A 17767-nucleotide genomic window follows, 5' to 3' on the forward strand; every position below is an offset into this window, starting at 1 on the left:
TCACAACAGCGCCCCCTGCGCCGGAGGACCGCATCCCGCAGAGCCCCCTGCACCGGAGGACCGCGTTCACAACAGCGCCCCCTGCGCCGGAGGACCGAGTTCTGCAGAGTTCCCTGCGCCGGAGGACCGTGTCCCGCAGCGCCCCCTGCGCCGGAGGACCGCGTTCACAACAGCGCCCCCTGCGCCGGATGACCGCATCCCCCGAGCCCCCTGCGCCGGAGGACCGTGTCCCGCAGCGCCCCCTGCGCCGGAGGACCGCGTTCTGCAGCGCCCCATGCGCTGGAGGACCGAGTCCAGCAGCGCCCCCTGCGCCGGAGGACAGCGTCCAGCAGCAGCGCCCCCTGCGCCGAAGGACCGTGTTCTGCAGCGCCCCCTGCGCCGGAGGACCGTGTTCAGCAGCGCCCCCTGCGCCGGAGGACCAAATCCAGCAGCAGCTGGGGGACCGCGTCCAGCAGCAGCGCCCCCTGAGCCGGAGGACCGAGTCGACAGCAGCGCCCTGCGTTCAGCAGCGCCCCCACGCCGGAGGACCGCGTTCAGCAGCGCCTCCCTCGCCGGAGGACCGCGTCCCGCAGCGCCCCCCACGCCGGAGGACCGCATTCTGCAGCGCTCCCTGCGCCGGAGGACCGTGCCCCGCAGCTCCCCCTGCGTTGGAGGACGAGATAAGACAGCTTCACCTCAAATCAGGTTACATTCCCCGTCTTGACCGAACCATGAGTGATTTTTGAGTATCACGCAGCTGCATTTTCGATCAGACCGTAAAAATAAAGAGAACTTCCAATGCGCAGTACGGGGGGCGGAGGGGAGAAGCAGTGGAATAAAAAAAATCGAGAGTTTCAGTCAGGAAAGGGTTTTAATCATCACCCAGCGTCTGAAGTTGGGCAACCAAAATAAAGACAACAACCCCCTCATATCATTGCATTTTGGACAAACACTACACAGCATTTCCAACAACATTGATTCACACCCAAAACCAGATGAATTCAGCTCATAAAATATAATTATAAACCGCCTAACAACAGTCTGAACCTAAGGAGAGAAACAAATGAAAACAAAAGAGTTGGAATTAAGGGGGATTGGGGATATGGGGAAGAGGACCCCTTTAAAATGTGATTTCCCGCAGAATATTGACAGCCCAGGAAGCCATTTGGCCCATCGTGTCTGCCCGTCCCACCAGTGGTTCATCCAGTGCCATTCTCCCCGTTAGCCTGCACATTCTTCCTTTTCAGGTAAAGGTCTAATTCTCTTTCGAGAAGCGCGCGCCCCTCGATCCTTTTGCAACTGCGAATAGTTACCCCCCATCTACTCGTCCGGACCCCTCATGACTCTGAGTGCCTTTTTATAATCTCCTCCCAACCTTCTCCTCCAGGTGCTCCGGTTTCCTCCCACAGTCCAAAGATGTGCTGGTTAGGTGGATTGGCTATGCTAACTTGCCCTTAGTGTCCAAAAAAGGTTAGATGGGGTTACTGGGATAGGGTGGAGGTGTGGGGATAGGGTGGAGGTGGGGGCTTAGGAAGGGTGCTCTTTCCATGGGGCAACACAGGTGCAGAAGGTAGTCAAGAAAGCATATGGCATGCTTGCCTTCATTGGCCGGGGCATTGAGTATAAAAATTGGCAAGTCATGTTGCAGCTGTATAGAACCTTAGTTAGGCCACACTTGGAGTATAGTGTTCAATTCTGGTCGCCACACGACCAGAAGGATGTGGAGGCTTTAGAGAGAGTGTAGAAGAGATTTGCTAGGCTGTTGCCTGGTATGGAGGGCATTAGCTATGAGGAGAGATTGAATAAACTTGGTTTGTGCTCACTGGAATGAAGGAGGTTGATAGAGCGACCTGATAGAGGTCTACAACATTATGAGGGGCATAGACAGAGTGGATAGTCAGAGACTTTTTCCCAGGGTAGAAGGGTCAATTACTAGGGGGCATCGGTTTAAGGTGCGAGTGGCAAGGTTTAGAGGAGATGTACGGGGCAAGCTTTTTACACAGAGGGTAATGGGTGCCTGGAACTCGTTGCCGGAGGAGGTGGTGGAAGCAGGGACGTTTAAGGGGCATCTTGACAAATACATGAATAGGATGGGAATAGAGTAGAGTAGAGAATGAGTAGAGAAATACAGCACAGAACAGGCCCTTCGGCCCACGATGTTGTGCCGAACTTTTGTCCTAGTTTAATCATAGATTATAGAATTTTGGACACGAAGGGCAATTTATCATGGCCAATCCACCCAACCTGCACATCTTTGGACTGTGGGAGGAAACCGGAGTACCCGGAGGAAACCCACGCACACACGGGGAGGATGTGCAGACTCCACACAGACAGTGACCCAAGCCGAAATCGAACATAGGACCCTGGAGCTGTGAAGCAATTGTGCTATCCACAATGCTACCGTGCTGCCCCTAGAGGGATACGGACCCCGGAAGTGTGGAAGATTTTAGTTTAGACGGGCAGCATGGTCGGCGCAGGCTTGGAGGGCCAATGGACCTGTTCCTGTGCTGTACTTTTCTTTGTTCTTTGTCTTTCTTCTCCTCTCTGAGCAGAACACCCCCAACTTCTCCAAGGTGAATGCAAATTACAGCGGATGCTAGAATCTGAAACAAGAGCAGAAAATGCTGGAAACTTTCAGCAGGTTTGACAGCATCGGTGGAGAGAGAATGGAGCTCACGTCTGGAGTCTGGATGACTCTTCGTCAAAGCTTCTCCAACTTCCCCAATCTGTCTACATAAACTGAAAGTCCTCATCCTCGGAACCATTCCATTGACTCTTTTCCACACCCACTCTGGTGCCTTCACATCTTTCCTAAAATGCAAAGCCCAGAACTGTGCACTAGTTCAGCCTCTGCTGTAGGATTGTATCTTATACAAGTTCAGCATAATCTCCTTGCTCTTGTACTTCATGCCCCCTGTTAATAAAGTCTATAATACTGCATGCTCTTTTAACCGCCCATTCAACCTGTCCTGTCACCTTCAATGACTTCCGCATTGTTGTTAGATTTAGATTTATTGTCACGTGTACTGAGGTACAGAGAAAAATATTGTTCTGCATACAGTCCAGGCAGATTGTTCCATATATGAAAAACATAGGACATATGATAAATACACAATGTAAATACATAGACATCAGGGAAGGCATACAGAGTATAATGCTAACAACAGTAGAGAAGATGCATGGAAAGATTAGACCAATCTCTAAAAGGGTCATTCAGGAGTCTGGTAACATCGGGGAAGAAGCTGATTTTGAATCTGTTGGTGCGTGTTCTCAGACTTTTGTATCTTCTGCCCAATGGAAGCGGTCGGAAGAGAGCATAACCCAGTGGGCGGGGTCTTTGATTATGCTGCCCGCTTTCCCAAGGAGGTGGAATCAGAGTCAATGGATGGGAGGCGGGTTCGCATGAAGGACTGGGCTGTGTTCGTGACTCTCTGCAGTTTCTCACGAGCAGTTGCCATACCAGGCTGTGATGCAGCCAGATAGGATATTTTCTATGGTGTAAAAATTGGAAAGAGTTGACGTGGACATGCTGAATTTCCTTAGTTTCTGTTGTGCTTTCTTGGTGGTAACGTTTTTGGTCCTGTAAAGAACTGTGCACTTTGTTTTATAGTCTCTATGTTCTTCCAGCTGAAGTGTATCACTTTACATTTCTCCACGCTGGACCTCATGGGATTTTGACGCACGTACTGACTTGAAACTGAACTGGGAGGGGGGGGGGGGGGGGTACAGACATCAAAACTTCAGGGATATCGGTAAAAGGGATGTAGGTGAATTGGGTATTCTGAATTCTCCCTCTGTGTTCCCGAACAGGAGTGTGGCGAGTAGGAGATTTTCACAGTAACTTCATTGTAGTATTAATGTAAGCCGACTTGTGACAATAAAGATTATTATTATTATTATTATTACTTGTCACAAGTGGTCTAGTCAGCATTCAAATGGAACTTTTTAGTTGGTAATTTGATTTTTCTCAGCCAGGCGGCACAGTGGGTTAATGCCGCTGCCTCACAGCTCCAGGGACCCGGGTTCAAATCCGGCCTCGGGTGACCGTCGGCCCGGAGTCGGCACCTTTTCCCCGCGTCTGCGCGGGTTGCCTCCGGTTGCTCCGGTGTCGTCCCGCGGTCCGCAAAGAGGTGCGGGTAACGCCCGAGAGGTTACGGGGATAGGGTGGCGGCGGCGGCGCTGCAGGCTCAAGTGGGGCTGGACTCGACGGGCCGAACGGCCTCCTTCTGCGCTGTGAGGTCTTTGATTGCCTGGGGACTTTGAACAATTTTTTTTTTGCTCCCCCACATTTCCCTTAAGAAAACGAGGGGAGTGGGAGAGGAGGAGAGGATTTAAGTTGGCCAGTTGATCCTGTGGTGCAGGGTGTGGGGGAGGGAGCTGCAAGGTTATAGTCGGCCATCCGGCTGAGAGACCCGCCCCCTCCCCCACGCCGGAGTGAGCTGCAGGGCTATAGTCGGCCATCCGGCTGAGAGACCCGCCCCCCCCCCCCCCCCCCCCCCCCCCCCCCCCACGCCGGCGGCCGTTGGCCTTTCAAAAAATTCGAGTGGAAATTTCGGTTGGCGGCGGATTTTTTGTTGTTGCCGTCAGTCGGAGAGGATGCTGAAGTCGAAGAGTTTCATCAAGAAGACGCGCTCGGGCGGCGTGCTGAAGGTGGTGCGGGAGCATTACCTGCGCGACGACATTGTGTGCGGCTGGGCTCCGTGCGAGGCGTGCGGCGGCGGGGAGGCGGGGAGCCGAGGCCCAGGGGCCCAGCCGCCTCCTCCCGCCGGCTCCGGCCGCCTCACCGACCAGCCGCACACCGCCAGCCGGCTCTGCCCGGAGCCTCACTATGTGCTGCCCGACACCAACGTGGTGCTGCACCAGGTATTGATTTCCGGGCCGGGGGTATTCAATTCATCCTCAAACCATTGCCAAAAGAATTGCATTTACATATAACCTTTCCCCACCTTTTACCGACGCCCCCCCCCCCCCCCCCCCGTTTCGTGAAGCCCAGTGGCCTGCTTCCCCTCCCATTTCGTGAAGCCTGGTGGCTCTTTAAAAAAAAACGCCAACATGGTGCTGCACCAGGTTTTTTTGGGGCGTGAGGGTAGGTGGTAGTATTCAATTCATCCCCAAACCGCATCGGCCAAATAATTTCATTTACATATCGCCTTTCCCCACCTTTTGCCGACGGCCATTTGCTGCCCGACACCAATATGATGCCGCACCCGGTATTGGGTGGGGGGGGGGGTTATTCAATTCATCCCCAAACCACATTGGCAAAAGAATTGCATTTGCATATCGCCTTTGAACACCGACGGCCATGTGCTGCCTGACACCAACGTGGTGCTGCACCTGGTATTGGCGGGAGGGGGGGGGAGGACGTATTCAATTTGTCCCCAAACCATTGGCAAAAGAATTGCATTTACCTATCGCCTTTCCCCACCATTTGCCGACGGCCATGTGCTGCCTGACACCAACGTGGTGCTGCACCCGGTATTGGTGGGAGGGAGGAGGGGGGGATGGGACGTATACAATTTGTCCCCAAACCATTGGCAAAATAATTGCATTTGCATATCGCCTTTCCCCACTTTTTACCGATGGCCCCCCCCCCCCCCTGTTTCGTGAAGCCCAGTGGCCTGCTTTCCCTCCCATTTTGTGAAGCCTGGTGGCTCTTTTAAAAAAAAAACACCAACATGGTGTTGCACCAGGTTTTTCTGGGGGTGGGGTTGGGGGAGGTGGTAGTATTCAATTCATCCCCAAACCACATCGGCAAATGAATTACATTTACATATCGCCTTTCCCCACCTTTTGCCGACGGCCATGTGCTGCCCGACACCAACGCGATGTTGCACCCCGTATTGGGGGTGGGGGGTATTCAATTCATCCCCAAACTACATTGGCAAAAGAATTGCATTTACATATCACCTTTCCTCACCTTTTACCAACGGCCCGCGTTTCGTGAAGCCCGGTGGCTCTTAGAAAAAACACCAATGTGATGCTGCACCCGGTATTGGGGGGGGGGGGGGGGGGAGAGACGTATTCAATTCATCCCCAAACCAAAAGAATTGCATTTAATCGCTTTTCCCCACCTTTTACAGACGGCCCTTACCCCCTCCCGTTTCGTGAAGCCCAGTGGCCTGCTTCCCCTCACATTTCATGAAGCCTGGTGGCTCTTTAAAAAAAACGGCAACATGGTGCTGCACCAGGTTTTGTTTGGGCGTGAGGGGGAGGTGGTAGTATTCAATTCATCCCCAAACCGCATCGGCAAAAGAATTGCATTTACATATCGCCTTTCCCCACCTTTTACCGACGGCCGGCGTTTTGTGAAGCTTGGTGGCTCTTAAAAAAACACCAATGTGGTGCTGTACCAGGTATGGGGCCGGGGGGGGGGGGGGGGGGGGGGGGGTGAAGGTAGTATTATTCAATTCATCCCCAAACCACATCGGCAAAAGCAGTGCATTTACATATCGCCTTTCCCCACCTTTTGCCGACGGCCATGTGCTGCCTGACACCAACGTGGTGCTGCACCCGGTATTGGCGAGAGGGAAAAGGGGGCGCGTATTCAATTCGTCCCCAAACCATTGGCAAAAGAATTGCATTTACATATCGCCTTTCCCCATCTTTTACCGAGGCCCCCCCCCCAAGTTTCGTGAAGCCCAGTGGCCTGCTTCCCCTCCCATTTCGTGAAGCCCGGTGGCTCTTTTTTAAAAAACAAATCACCAATGTGGTGCTGCACTAGGTTTTTTGGGGGGGGGTAGTATTCAATTCATCCCAAACCACATCGGCAAAAGAATTTCATTTACATATCGCCTTTCCCCACCTTTTGCCAAAGCCCATGTGCTGCCCGACACCAATGTGATGCTGCACCTGGTATTGGGGGTGGAGGGGTTATTCAATTCATCCCCACCACATCGGCACAAAAATGTAATTTACATATCGCCTGGTTGCTTAAAAGAACTATGGGGGGGGGGGGGGGGGGATTGGTGATGAGGAATAAGGATATTCATCAAGCCACAGCCAAAGGTTATGCTGCTGGCCGGGAGTCTTCTGCCTGGGGTGGGGGGCTAGCGGGAGCAGCCAGGAGGTGGGCCATGGGGTTGGAGGGACAGGGTGGGCTAGCTGGGGGTGGCCAGTAGGTGGGCCATGGGGTCAGGGTGGACGGACACGGAACGCCATTACCGCAGCCTGCAAGACAGCCATGTGGCTGTGCACTGTACTGACTGCCCACTGTGAACATAATGCTACGAGTCGTATGGGTGTTCCCCTCGGGTACCCTTTGGCCCCAGCCGACCCATCAACGGGATGGGCGTGCTCCAGTATCATCTTTTTGGCTGGGATGAGTGTGTGTGGGGAGTGGAGTGTTAATATTTGCTGCAGCTTGTCAGCCACTCGAGTGCCAATCCTGACCCCAGCGAATCCGACACTTTTTCATTGGAATCGCTTGTACTGCATGTGGCGCCAGTGCTAACCCATTAATGGTTCCGGAATTGCTCCAGGACTGGCGCCAATTTTGATGTTGTAGAAGTCGACCGATGCTGTCCAGGTGTCGAAGCTTAGTCTTTGAAATGGTGAATCGCACCCTGTATGTTTTCAAGAAGCAGTTAGATATAGCATGTGGGATGGATCAAAGGATATGGGGGAAGGTGGAATCAGACTATTGAGTTGGATGATCTGTCATAATCTTAATGAATGGTGGAGCAGGCGCGAAGGGCCGAATGACCTCCTGCTCCTATTTCCGATGTTTCCATGTATCGCTTTTTGCCACTTTTAGCCATCAAATAAGCATTTTCTATTTTTGATTTTGTTTTGAAGCTTGCTTCATAAAATAGGCAGTGTGGTGTTGGAGACAAGGATATTCATTCGCCTTTCTCAATTGGGGGGGGGGGAGGGGGGAAATGCATTTATATATTGCCTCTTTACAGCCAATCAAGCATTTTTATTCTGAAGCCTGATCCCTTGAGCAAAAACATGGAGTGGGGGGGGGGGGGGGTGGAGATGTTGAGAGGGTGGGAACAGGGACACATATTCATTCATCCACCCGAGCTCTCCAAATAATTTGTAAAATAATTTCATTTGTATATCTCCTTTCGCCACTAAACAAGCACTTTTAAAAAAATATTGAAGCCTCGTTCCTAAAAACGCATGCAGTGTTGTGGGGTGAAGTGACAAGGACATCCATCCATGCACTCGACAATTTGTAAAGATTTGCATTTACATATCACCTTTCACCATTTTTACAGCCAAACAGGCACCGTATATTTTTTTAATGCCTGGTGTCGTGTTTGTATGATGCATGCCAACCGACACCGTTGCTGCTGAACAAACTTTATTGATAACAGTTTTCTCATATGAACACATTACAATGCATCGGAAGCCTTATCCGAACCTTATCCCGTTTTTAGCATGTGGAATCTGGCCTTCAGCGCCCAGGTTAGGTGACCCCATATGTAGTACAGAGTGGACAGTATCTAATATGGAAACCACAACCATCATCAGCTCTTCGGATGACACCTGGTTCCCAAGAAAAACAGAATCTAAAATAAAAGCAAAAAGCTGGTAATCTAATAAAAACAGAAAATGCTGGAAACAAATTGTGTAGGTCTGGCAGCGAGGAACGTAGCAAACGTTTCAAGTCTAATAAGATGCTTATTTGAAATTGTCCCAATGAACATTGCAAACATCTCTCTCTTCCGCTCTCCACAGATGCTATCAGACCTGCTGAGTTTTTCCAGCACTTCCTAATTTTAATACTTACCCAGTTCCTCTGCTGAACTGGAGTGCCCCAGATTTGTGTGATCCAGTGTCTGGGGCGGAACTTGACCCACGGCTTTCTGATGTCGGAGGTAGAGTACCACCCCCATTGAGCCACTGTGATTTTCTGGCTTCCTGTTGGGGCATTGGTGCCATGGCAAAGAACAAAGAAACGTACAGCACATGAACAGCCCCTTTGGCCCTCCGAGTCTGCGCTGACCATGCTGTCCGTCTAACCAAAAACCTCTCCACTTTCGATATCTGTATCCCTCTTATCCTATCCTAGTCATGTATTTGTCAAGATGTGTTTCCACCACCTCTTCAGGCAGTGAGTTCCAGGCACCCACTACCCTCTGTGTAAAATAAAAAGATTCCCTTGCACATACCTAAACTTTGCACCTCGCACCTTAAACCTTAGTAATTGACCCTTCTACCCTGGGAAAAAGCTTCTGACTATCCACTCTGAGCATGCCCCTCAATTTTGTAGATTTCTATCAGGTTGTCCCTCAACATCTGTCATTCCAATGAGAACAAACCGTTTAACCAACCTCTCCTCATAGCTAATGCCTTCCATACCAGGCAACATTCTGGTAAACCTTTTCTGTACCCTATCCAAAGCCTCCACATCCTTCTGGTAGTGTGGTGACCAGAATTGAACACTGTATTCCAAGTGTGACCTAAGTAAGGTCATCTTGTTTTACCTTGTGTTAAATTGTAATTAATTATGAGTGCATGTGATTCCTGCAAGTGTTTAAAGAAACATTGGGTGGAATTCTCTGGCCCCCCGGCCATGTGTTTCTCGACAGCATGCAATTCGCTGACGATGGTATTCTCTGTTCCTGCCACTGTCAATGGAATTTCCCATTGAAGCCACCCCACGTCGCCAGGAAACCCACGAGCAGGGGTACACTGCCGGCACGACCAGAGAATCTCACTGCCAGCATATGCCCGGAGAATCCTGGCCACAATGTTTCTGATTGAATGCAAACATAGATTTGAAATCATTTTGTGATTGTAATTCTTTTGAGTGCAAAACTGTTACTTTTTTTTAATTAGATTGATATCCTTGAGGATTCTGCGATCCAGAATGTGGTGATCCTGCAGACAGTGCTGCAAGAGGTCAGGCATCGAAGTGCTCCCGTATACAAAAGAATTAAGGACGTGATTAACAACCCTGAAAAACATTTTTACACTTTCACAAATGAACATCACAAGTAAGAGAAGATAAAATATAAACTTTTTAAAAATAAATTTAGTATAAAGTTTAAAAAAAAATTAGAGTACCCAATTCTTTTTTTTCCAATTAAAGGGCAATTTAGCAATTTACCCTGCACATCTTTGGGTTGTGAGGGTGAGACCCACGCAGACACTGGGAGAATGTGCAAACTCCACACGGACAGTGACCAGAGGCCGGGATCGAACCCGGGTCCTTGGCGCTGTGAGGCAGCAGTGCTAACCACACTTAGGATTTATTGCTCAGTATTTAATCTCAGAAAATGTGGGATTGGGTGATGTTTCTTCCACCTCCTTGCCTAATTGATGTCATGTGGTAATTTCCTCCATAATGTGAGAGGGTGAAACACAGTTCTGGATGAAGACATCTGTTGAAACCTGAATTTTGTTCTTTGGTGGGAAATTCCAAACATTTTCTTCTGGTTTAGATATGGAGAAATGCCAGACTGCTGTATCAGAAGACCATATTTTTGTCTTTACTGAATAAAATTTAAATAAAGCACTCTATTATCAATGACAACTTTAGCAAGTGCTGAGTTGCATCCCTGTCCTCGCAACCAAATAGGTTGCTGAACAGAAAAACTATTGATCCCTTTTGGACCTAATTTAGCCAATCTCAATCGAGGCAACAGTCCAACGGTTACAATTGCCGTTAACTGGTAGAATGAAAGTCATTGTGGGTTTCTATGTGTATTGAATGCGCAGCATGTGGTTAAAAGGAAAAGCAAAGCTACCACATACCTAATAAACTGCTTGACTCTGACTTTCCCCAACTCGTCCCTCTCATTCTTTCCCTCATTCCCCCTCCTTTCCTTCCCCTTCCATCTGTTGGTATAACTAGGAATACAAAAACAATATTTTTATAGCAGAGGTGGATGGTTATACAGATTACCACAGCTGTCATGATCGAAACATGTTTCCAAAAAAGAGACTTTTAAATAAAATTGAACTGATGAAGTCCTGTGTTGAAGCCTTCTGAGGTACCTGCGTTTCTCGAACTCTTGGCCTTTTGGGGATCACCAACTAACTCTCCTGAGAATGCTTTGGAGCATTTTATTACATTAAAGGTGCTATGCCAATATAAGCCATCATTAAATGAATATGTACTGACATTTGCTCCATAATATTTAGTAAACTTATTGCAACCTTATTTCTTTAATGTTATTACAATCATTCGTGAACAGAATTCAGTGCTCTGGTCAAGATTATTCACACTGATCCCCACTGTCTGCAGATTGAATAAAACAATTCCAGCAACCCTCAAATTCTTTAGAATCACAATTTAAAGGTACCAAGGAGCAAAGAGACCACTGACTCATCCCATAGTTGCAGGGACATTTGTAAACTGTTGGACAATATCTGAACTTATTGATGATCCACTTTGTGATTTCTCGCTATGTTCTCTTTGTAATATGTCTAGTGAACAGTTCTGCATTCAGTTTGTCAGAAACCTGCTGTCTAGCCTAGAACAGATTGTGATCTCGCTGATTTACCTATCACTAAATGAGAATTAATAGTGAATCCACTTTAAAACAAGTTTGTAACGTATGATATCCGTTGCCTCCTCAGAGATACCTATATAGAGCAAGAACAAGGGGAAAGTGCAAACGACAGAAACGACCGAGCAATACGGATAGCGGTTAAGTGGTACAACGAACATCTAAAAAAATCACAAAGCAACACTGTGCAACTTCAGGTTATCTTAATAACGAATGACAGAAAAAACAAAGAGCGGGCTGTGGAAGATGGCCTGGTGGCATTTACATGTAAGTATCGGGGGATTTGTAGAATTAAAGACAATATTTCTTTAGCTGAGGAATATTTGGAGGCAAGGCCTACTGTATTGATCGGATTTTTCCTGTCATATAATTTCCTGCTTTTGTAGCCACAATATTTATATGGCTGGTCCAGATCAGTTTCTGGTCACTGGTAATTCCCTAGGATGTTTATGGTCAGGGATTCAGCTGTTGTAATACCATTGAATGTCATGGGGAGATGGTTGGATTTTCTCTGTTGGAAATGGTCAGTGCCTGGCAAATGTGACGCAAATGCTACTTGCTATTTATTAGGCCAAACCTGAATATTGTACAAGTCTTGCTGCATATGGACATGAACTGTTTCAACACCTAAGGAACCATGAATGGTGCTGAACATTGTGCAATCATTTGCAAGCATCCTCATTTCTGACCTTATGGTGTAGGGAAAGTCATTGCAGCTGAAGATGATTGGGCCGAGGACTCTACTTTACTTTGAGGAATTCCTGCAGTGATGGATGACCTGGTGCTGAGATGATTGATCAGCAACAACCACAGCTTTGTGTTAAGTATGACTCCAACCTGTAGAGAGTTTACCCCGATGCCCATTGACTTCAGTTTTGCTAGGGCTCCTTGATGTCATACTTGTCAAATACTGTCTTGAAGTCAAGGATAGTCACATTCACCTCCCCTCTTGAGTTCAGCTCTTTTGCCTATGTTTCCAATAAGGCTATAAATGAGATCAGGAACTGAGTGGCCCAAGTGGAACACAAAGAGAGTCATGTAGTAATAATAATCTTTTATTGTCACAAGTATGAAGTTACTGTGAAAAGCCCCTAGTCACCACATTCTGGCGCCTGGTCAGGTAAGCTGGTATGAGAATTGAACCCACGCTGCTGGCCTTGTTCTGCATTACAAACCAGCTGTCTAACCCACTGAGCTAAACCAGCGCATAGGTTATTGTTGATTAAATGCCACTTGATAGCACTGTCGATGACACCTTCCATCACTTTGTTGATGAGCGAGAGTAGAATGACGAGCTGGGGAGAGTAATTGATCTGTGCAATATTTTACATTGCGAGGTAGATGCCAGTGTTTTAGCTATCCTGGAACAGTTACAATGATTGGTGTGGTATTAAATAATTGATTATATTCGGACCATCTACTCTCATGATCAAATAATGTGTTGACATTGCTGAAATATAGACCCACATGTGAAGAATGATCCATAGGGCTCTTGGTCATGCAATTCTGACCCAGCATGAATCATTACCAACATGAAAGAAAGGATTAGGTGTAATAATTAACCCATTGTAAAAAGCAAAATAGATTATGTTTTTTTTATTGTTGCCATGTGTCTGGAGTCACTTATGAAGTAAGCAGGTTTGTCTCCAGTTATATTTGCTTTAAGCAAGTTTAAAGAATGCACAGTGAAATTTGTATAGAAATGCTTATTTGGAGTGTGCACCCTATTTAAAAACTGCAAAAATGTCCACTTTGACGAATGATGATTCTCTGTCGTGTCACAAGATGGCATTTTGATGTGGCTGTATCAACCTACTGCAGACAAGTAAACGCACTGGAGAAATACCACCAGTGGGACCTCTGCAAGATTCTCCAAATCTAGCAAAGTGCTACAATAGCAGCATCCTCAGCAAAATCAACATCCTGGCAGCGAGGTGCTAATCACACAAACCCAGCTCTGCTAGCAGGGCATGTTGTTCATATACCTCACACTAGACCCCCCTCAAAGCAAATCTCTACTCAGAACTCAGTTGAAGAAGGAAATTCCCAAGAGGACAAAGAACAATTCTCCTTAGCCCCTGCTGGTGGGTTTGATGACTGGCATGAGAGTAAAGTATGGCAGGAGTTCCAGAAATCTATTTTACGCCGGCGTGAATTTCCTGCTGGATCTTCTGCTGATGCCTGCTATGACGGTTTCTAAAAATACTGAAATTAACATGCATCCTGCTAGTGAGATACAGATGAGGCCCGGTCGGAATCTTCCACCCACGCCCAATTCTTCACGACACCAGCAGGAAAGCACGCAATTCCAAAACACGTTTGGAACAATGTGGCTTACAGATAGATGTCAGGACTCATCTAAACTATGCCTGGGGCTGCTTCCTGAATTTGGAATAGAGGCTGCCAGCAATAGAGTCATAGAAGCCCGAAGCACCACAGCAGTGGGTTGGGGGAACATCTGCAGGTGGAACTTCCAGATTCGATGTCATTGAGAAAGCTGATCTTCCAGCCTCAGTATGTCCCTGGAGATCCGTCTTTGTTCTCAGGAGGTATATCATCCGGCCTCGGAGTGTTCCTGAAGATTCGTTTGACTTTCAGGTGGTCTGCCTTATTTCTTCAATGGTGGGTCAGTGATGTTGAGTGGCAACAGGCCTGCCCTACTTACAATATGGTGTTAAACATCCGGTTTCAGAATTGAGATCGGGGCTGGAAAATGTGGCATGTTTTCCTGCCGGTTCCTGCAGCCGGAAACACTCCACGTTCCCAGCCTACCCAGTATAGGAGAATTCCGCTCTTTGGTACAATTGTTAATAAATCTAAGCAGGATCTTGTCAGCACCACAAGGTGGAGCCTGTTCATCCTTGGATCTCCATTTAGCTATGCAGTGGGCCATCTGCTACTATCTTTTGTACAATTTTCATTTGAAAAATATATTTCCAAAATATTTACATGAGCTGCTTCCTATCTTTCAAATGAGTGTGTTTTTAAAAAAAAACAAATCTCACAATAGTCAATTTGTGGTTGAAGGATGAATGTTTCGTCAGGCCACAACTTTACAACACAGCTCTTGGCTGATTTGTTTAGTTATTTTCATTCCTGTTACATTCGTCTTCCATTCCTCTCACTGAGTGATTTATGATTTACACTGTCCAGTGCTGACCATTTCATCCTTCCCCACCCCTTCCTTTTAGGTGATGAATATATCAAGAGTTTGGTTGGAAATCCTGAACTAGTTGATCGGTTAGCTTGTACCTCAGATGCATCTGTAAGTATCCGTCTCAAGATCCTCTATGGTCAAGGTGTGGGGGATTAGAGAGGGTCTTAAGTCTCATTTTGTCAACTTTTGTGATATTTTACAAAGGAAAATGGTAATGATTGTGTCAATTTTACAGTTACTACAAATTACATTAGATTTTTAAAATAAATTTTGAGTACCCAATTTCTTTTCCAATTAAGGGGCAATTTAGCATGGCCAACTCACCTTCCCTGCACATCTCTGGGTTGTGGGGGTGAGACCCATCCAGACGCGGGGAGAATGCACAAACTCCACACGGACAGTGACCTGGGGTCGGGATCGAACCTGGGTCCTCAGCACCATAAGGCAGCAGTGCTAACCACTGCGCCACCGTGCTGTCCAAATGACTGATTAATTTGAGGACTTTTATTAATTTGTTTGTCAAGATCTTGCCAAGATCTCACACAACACAAATCTTAGTTGATATCCAGTCTTCAGTATGGCCAGAATATATCCCTTATTTTGCATTGATGTACAATTGGCTGATTGAAATGTAAGGATAGAATCTGCATTTAATCGACACAGACACACTTTGTCTACATAAATTCAATAATATAGAAAAGAATACAAAAAGTTAGAACAACACTAAGATCAACGATCCAACATAGCTATCTGTGATTTTAGTTTTAGGTTTGGGACTTTCCCAGATTTGCTGATGAAAATTGCTCTTGCTAATAAAGTAGGAATTCTATAATATCCAATTGTCCTAATTTTTTTTGTTTAAAAAAAAACTGTTCTTGGGCATGGGTAAGCGGACTAAGCTTTTGCCCACCCCTACATACCCTGAAAAGCTGTTGATGGGTATTTTCCTTGACCTGCTGCAGCCTTTGTGGTTATTATGCTCCCACCGAGGTGTTGCTTCAAGATATTGGCCTAGTGGAGATTAAATGTCTGAGGGATACATATCAACATGCTGTTAGAAGAAGTTGCCATATGTGAATTTATCAGAACAGTTTGTCATAAATAGGTACATTAAGGGCAGCACGGTGGCCTAGTGGTTAGCACAACCGCCTCACGGCGCTGAGGTCCCAGGTTCGATCCCGGCTCTGGGTCACTGTCCGTGTGGAGTTTGCACGTTCTCCCCGTGTCTGCGTGGGTTTCGCCCCCACAACCCAAAAATGTGCAGAGTAGGTGGATTGGCCACGCTAAATTGCCCCTTAATTGGAAAAAATAATTGGCTAATCTAAATTTAAAAAAAATAAATAAATAGGTACATTGCACTGCACTGTAGTACAGGATGTAGACTCAGATTTTCTTGGTCGTAAATAGGTCGTAATATCAGCTAAGGTCAGCACTGCTGCCTCACGGCTCCGAGGACCCGGGTTTGACCCCAGCCCCGGGTCACTGTCCGTTTGGAGTTTGCGCATTCTCCCTCTGTCCGTGTGGGTTTCACCTCCACACCCAATGATGTGCAGGGTAGGTGAAGTGGCCACGCTAAATTGCCCTTTAATTGGGAAAAAAAAGAAATAACATTTAACATGTAATACTCCTATTCAGCTTGGTGAATTTGAAGTTGTTTTGCTAAAGTACAGTTAACTGGGTGTGCATAATAAAACCAAAATTAAAATTTTGTTCCCCTGTAGAATGAAATAGAGAATGGTAGGCTGATCTTCACCGAACATCTGCCTTTGTCCAGAGTACAGCAAGGTATAAAATCTAATCGTTACTTTCAAGGGACCTTCCGAGCCAACAGGGACAACTATCTGGAAGCCACAGTCTGGATCCATGGGGAGGAAGGAGAAACCAAAGAGGTAATTTTGGTGTTTTTAGAAAAGTGGAGTGGATGTTTGGCTATTGGGGATGGAGAGGGGTTGGGATTTGGTGATTTCCAGGTTTTCAAATTTGGTACCTTGGAATGAAGCCCAAACTGGAAATCTGTTGCTTCTGGCTGTGAGGGTCTTGCATCAAATGGGTTTGCACAGTCTTAGTCAATTTCAATATCAACATCATAAATTGTCTGTATTTATTTCAAGACACAGATGAAGTTCATATCAGCAATATAGATGCTCTTTGGAGATGAATAATTTCGAAAAAAATAAGCTTTTTCCATCAGGAGTTCCAAGGAATTAGATTTTGAATTCTACCATAGCCTGTTTTATGAAATTTTTTTTAATACAGCATCCGAATTGAACATATCTTGTTTAAAAAAACCCATGGCTAGAAATTAGTTGTACATTCCATATATAGATAGATATACTCGTAGATATACTCCTTGTAGATGGCAGTCATTTCAAACGTGCCAATTTTTCTTAAATGTAGGACCTATTTTGTGCTAGGGGAATTCCATCCTTTAGCATATTCTCCACAACACCTTGAATGTAATTTGACTCAGTTGTTAGTTTTGAATTTGTGGATTCCATCGTTTTTAATGTGGAGAGGAGAGTTTAAACTCTGCTGGGGGTAGAAGAGATCATCGATAGCGGGTCTTAGTGGGCCAATGTTATGAAATGCTCGATCCTTTAGACCTTGCAAAGACATCTCCATAGTTTTGTAAATAATATACAGTTGCTTAGTCGTACAGAACTTTAGAATTGCTGAAAGGAAGAGACAGGCTGTCAAAGCTTTTCATCCTTCACTCATCAGGCCAGAGGCAAGAATGTCAAATTTCAAAGGGCACAACAATTTATACTTGAAGTACCCAATTATTTTTTTCCAAAATCCAGAAATGTTTGGTCCCAAGAATTCTGGACTGGAGTGGATAACGCAATAACATTAAATAGGTGCATAATGCTTGACGTGTTTCCTTTCTCTAAGTACTGCATTTTTTTGTCCTCCGTTAATTAATTGGGAATCACAAAATAGTTTTCAGAGGCTTGGTAATACAAATTAAATTTGAATTTATTTTTGTAATTTTACAGGTCCTTGTACAAGGGCTGAAGAATCTCAATCGAGCTGTACATGAAGATGTGGTGGCAGTGGAATTGCTTCCCAAAGAGAAGTGGGCGACACCATCAGCTGTTGTACTTCAAGATGAAGGACATGTTGAGACTGATGAAGAGGTTGAAAAAGAAGACCTTGTAAGAGATCT

The 17767-nt window shown here is 46.4% G+C and overlaps 1 protein-coding gene across 1 annotated transcript in view; it reads left to right on the forward strand.

Moving 5' to 3' along the window:
- The first annotated feature begins 4477 nt into the window (after positions 1-4477).
- Positions 4478-17767, forward strand: part of dis3 (DIS3 exosome endoribonuclease and 3'-5' exoribonuclease) — a 38538-nt gene continuing 25248 nt past the window's right edge. Inside the window, exons 1-6 of the mRNA XM_038818305.1 lie at positions 4478-4842; positions 9769-9926; positions 11515-11711; positions 14636-14709; positions 16323-16490; positions 17598-17756. Coding sequence (XP_038674233.1) covers positions 4576-4842; positions 9769-9926; positions 11515-11711; positions 14636-14709; positions 16323-16490; positions 17598-17756 — 1023 coding nt within the window. The 5' untranslated portion in view covers positions 4478-4575. The remainder of the gene's footprint in view (positions 4843-9768; positions 9927-11514; positions 11712-14635; positions 14710-16322; positions 16491-17597; positions 17757-17767) is intronic.

This window comes from Scyliorhinus canicula, chromosome 14 (assembly GCF_902713615.1).
Source record: "Scyliorhinus canicula chromosome 14, sScyCan1.1, whole genome shotgun sequence".
NCBI lineage: Eukaryota > Metazoa > Chordata > Chondrichthyes > Carcharhiniformes > Scyliorhinidae > Scyliorhinus > Scyliorhinus canicula.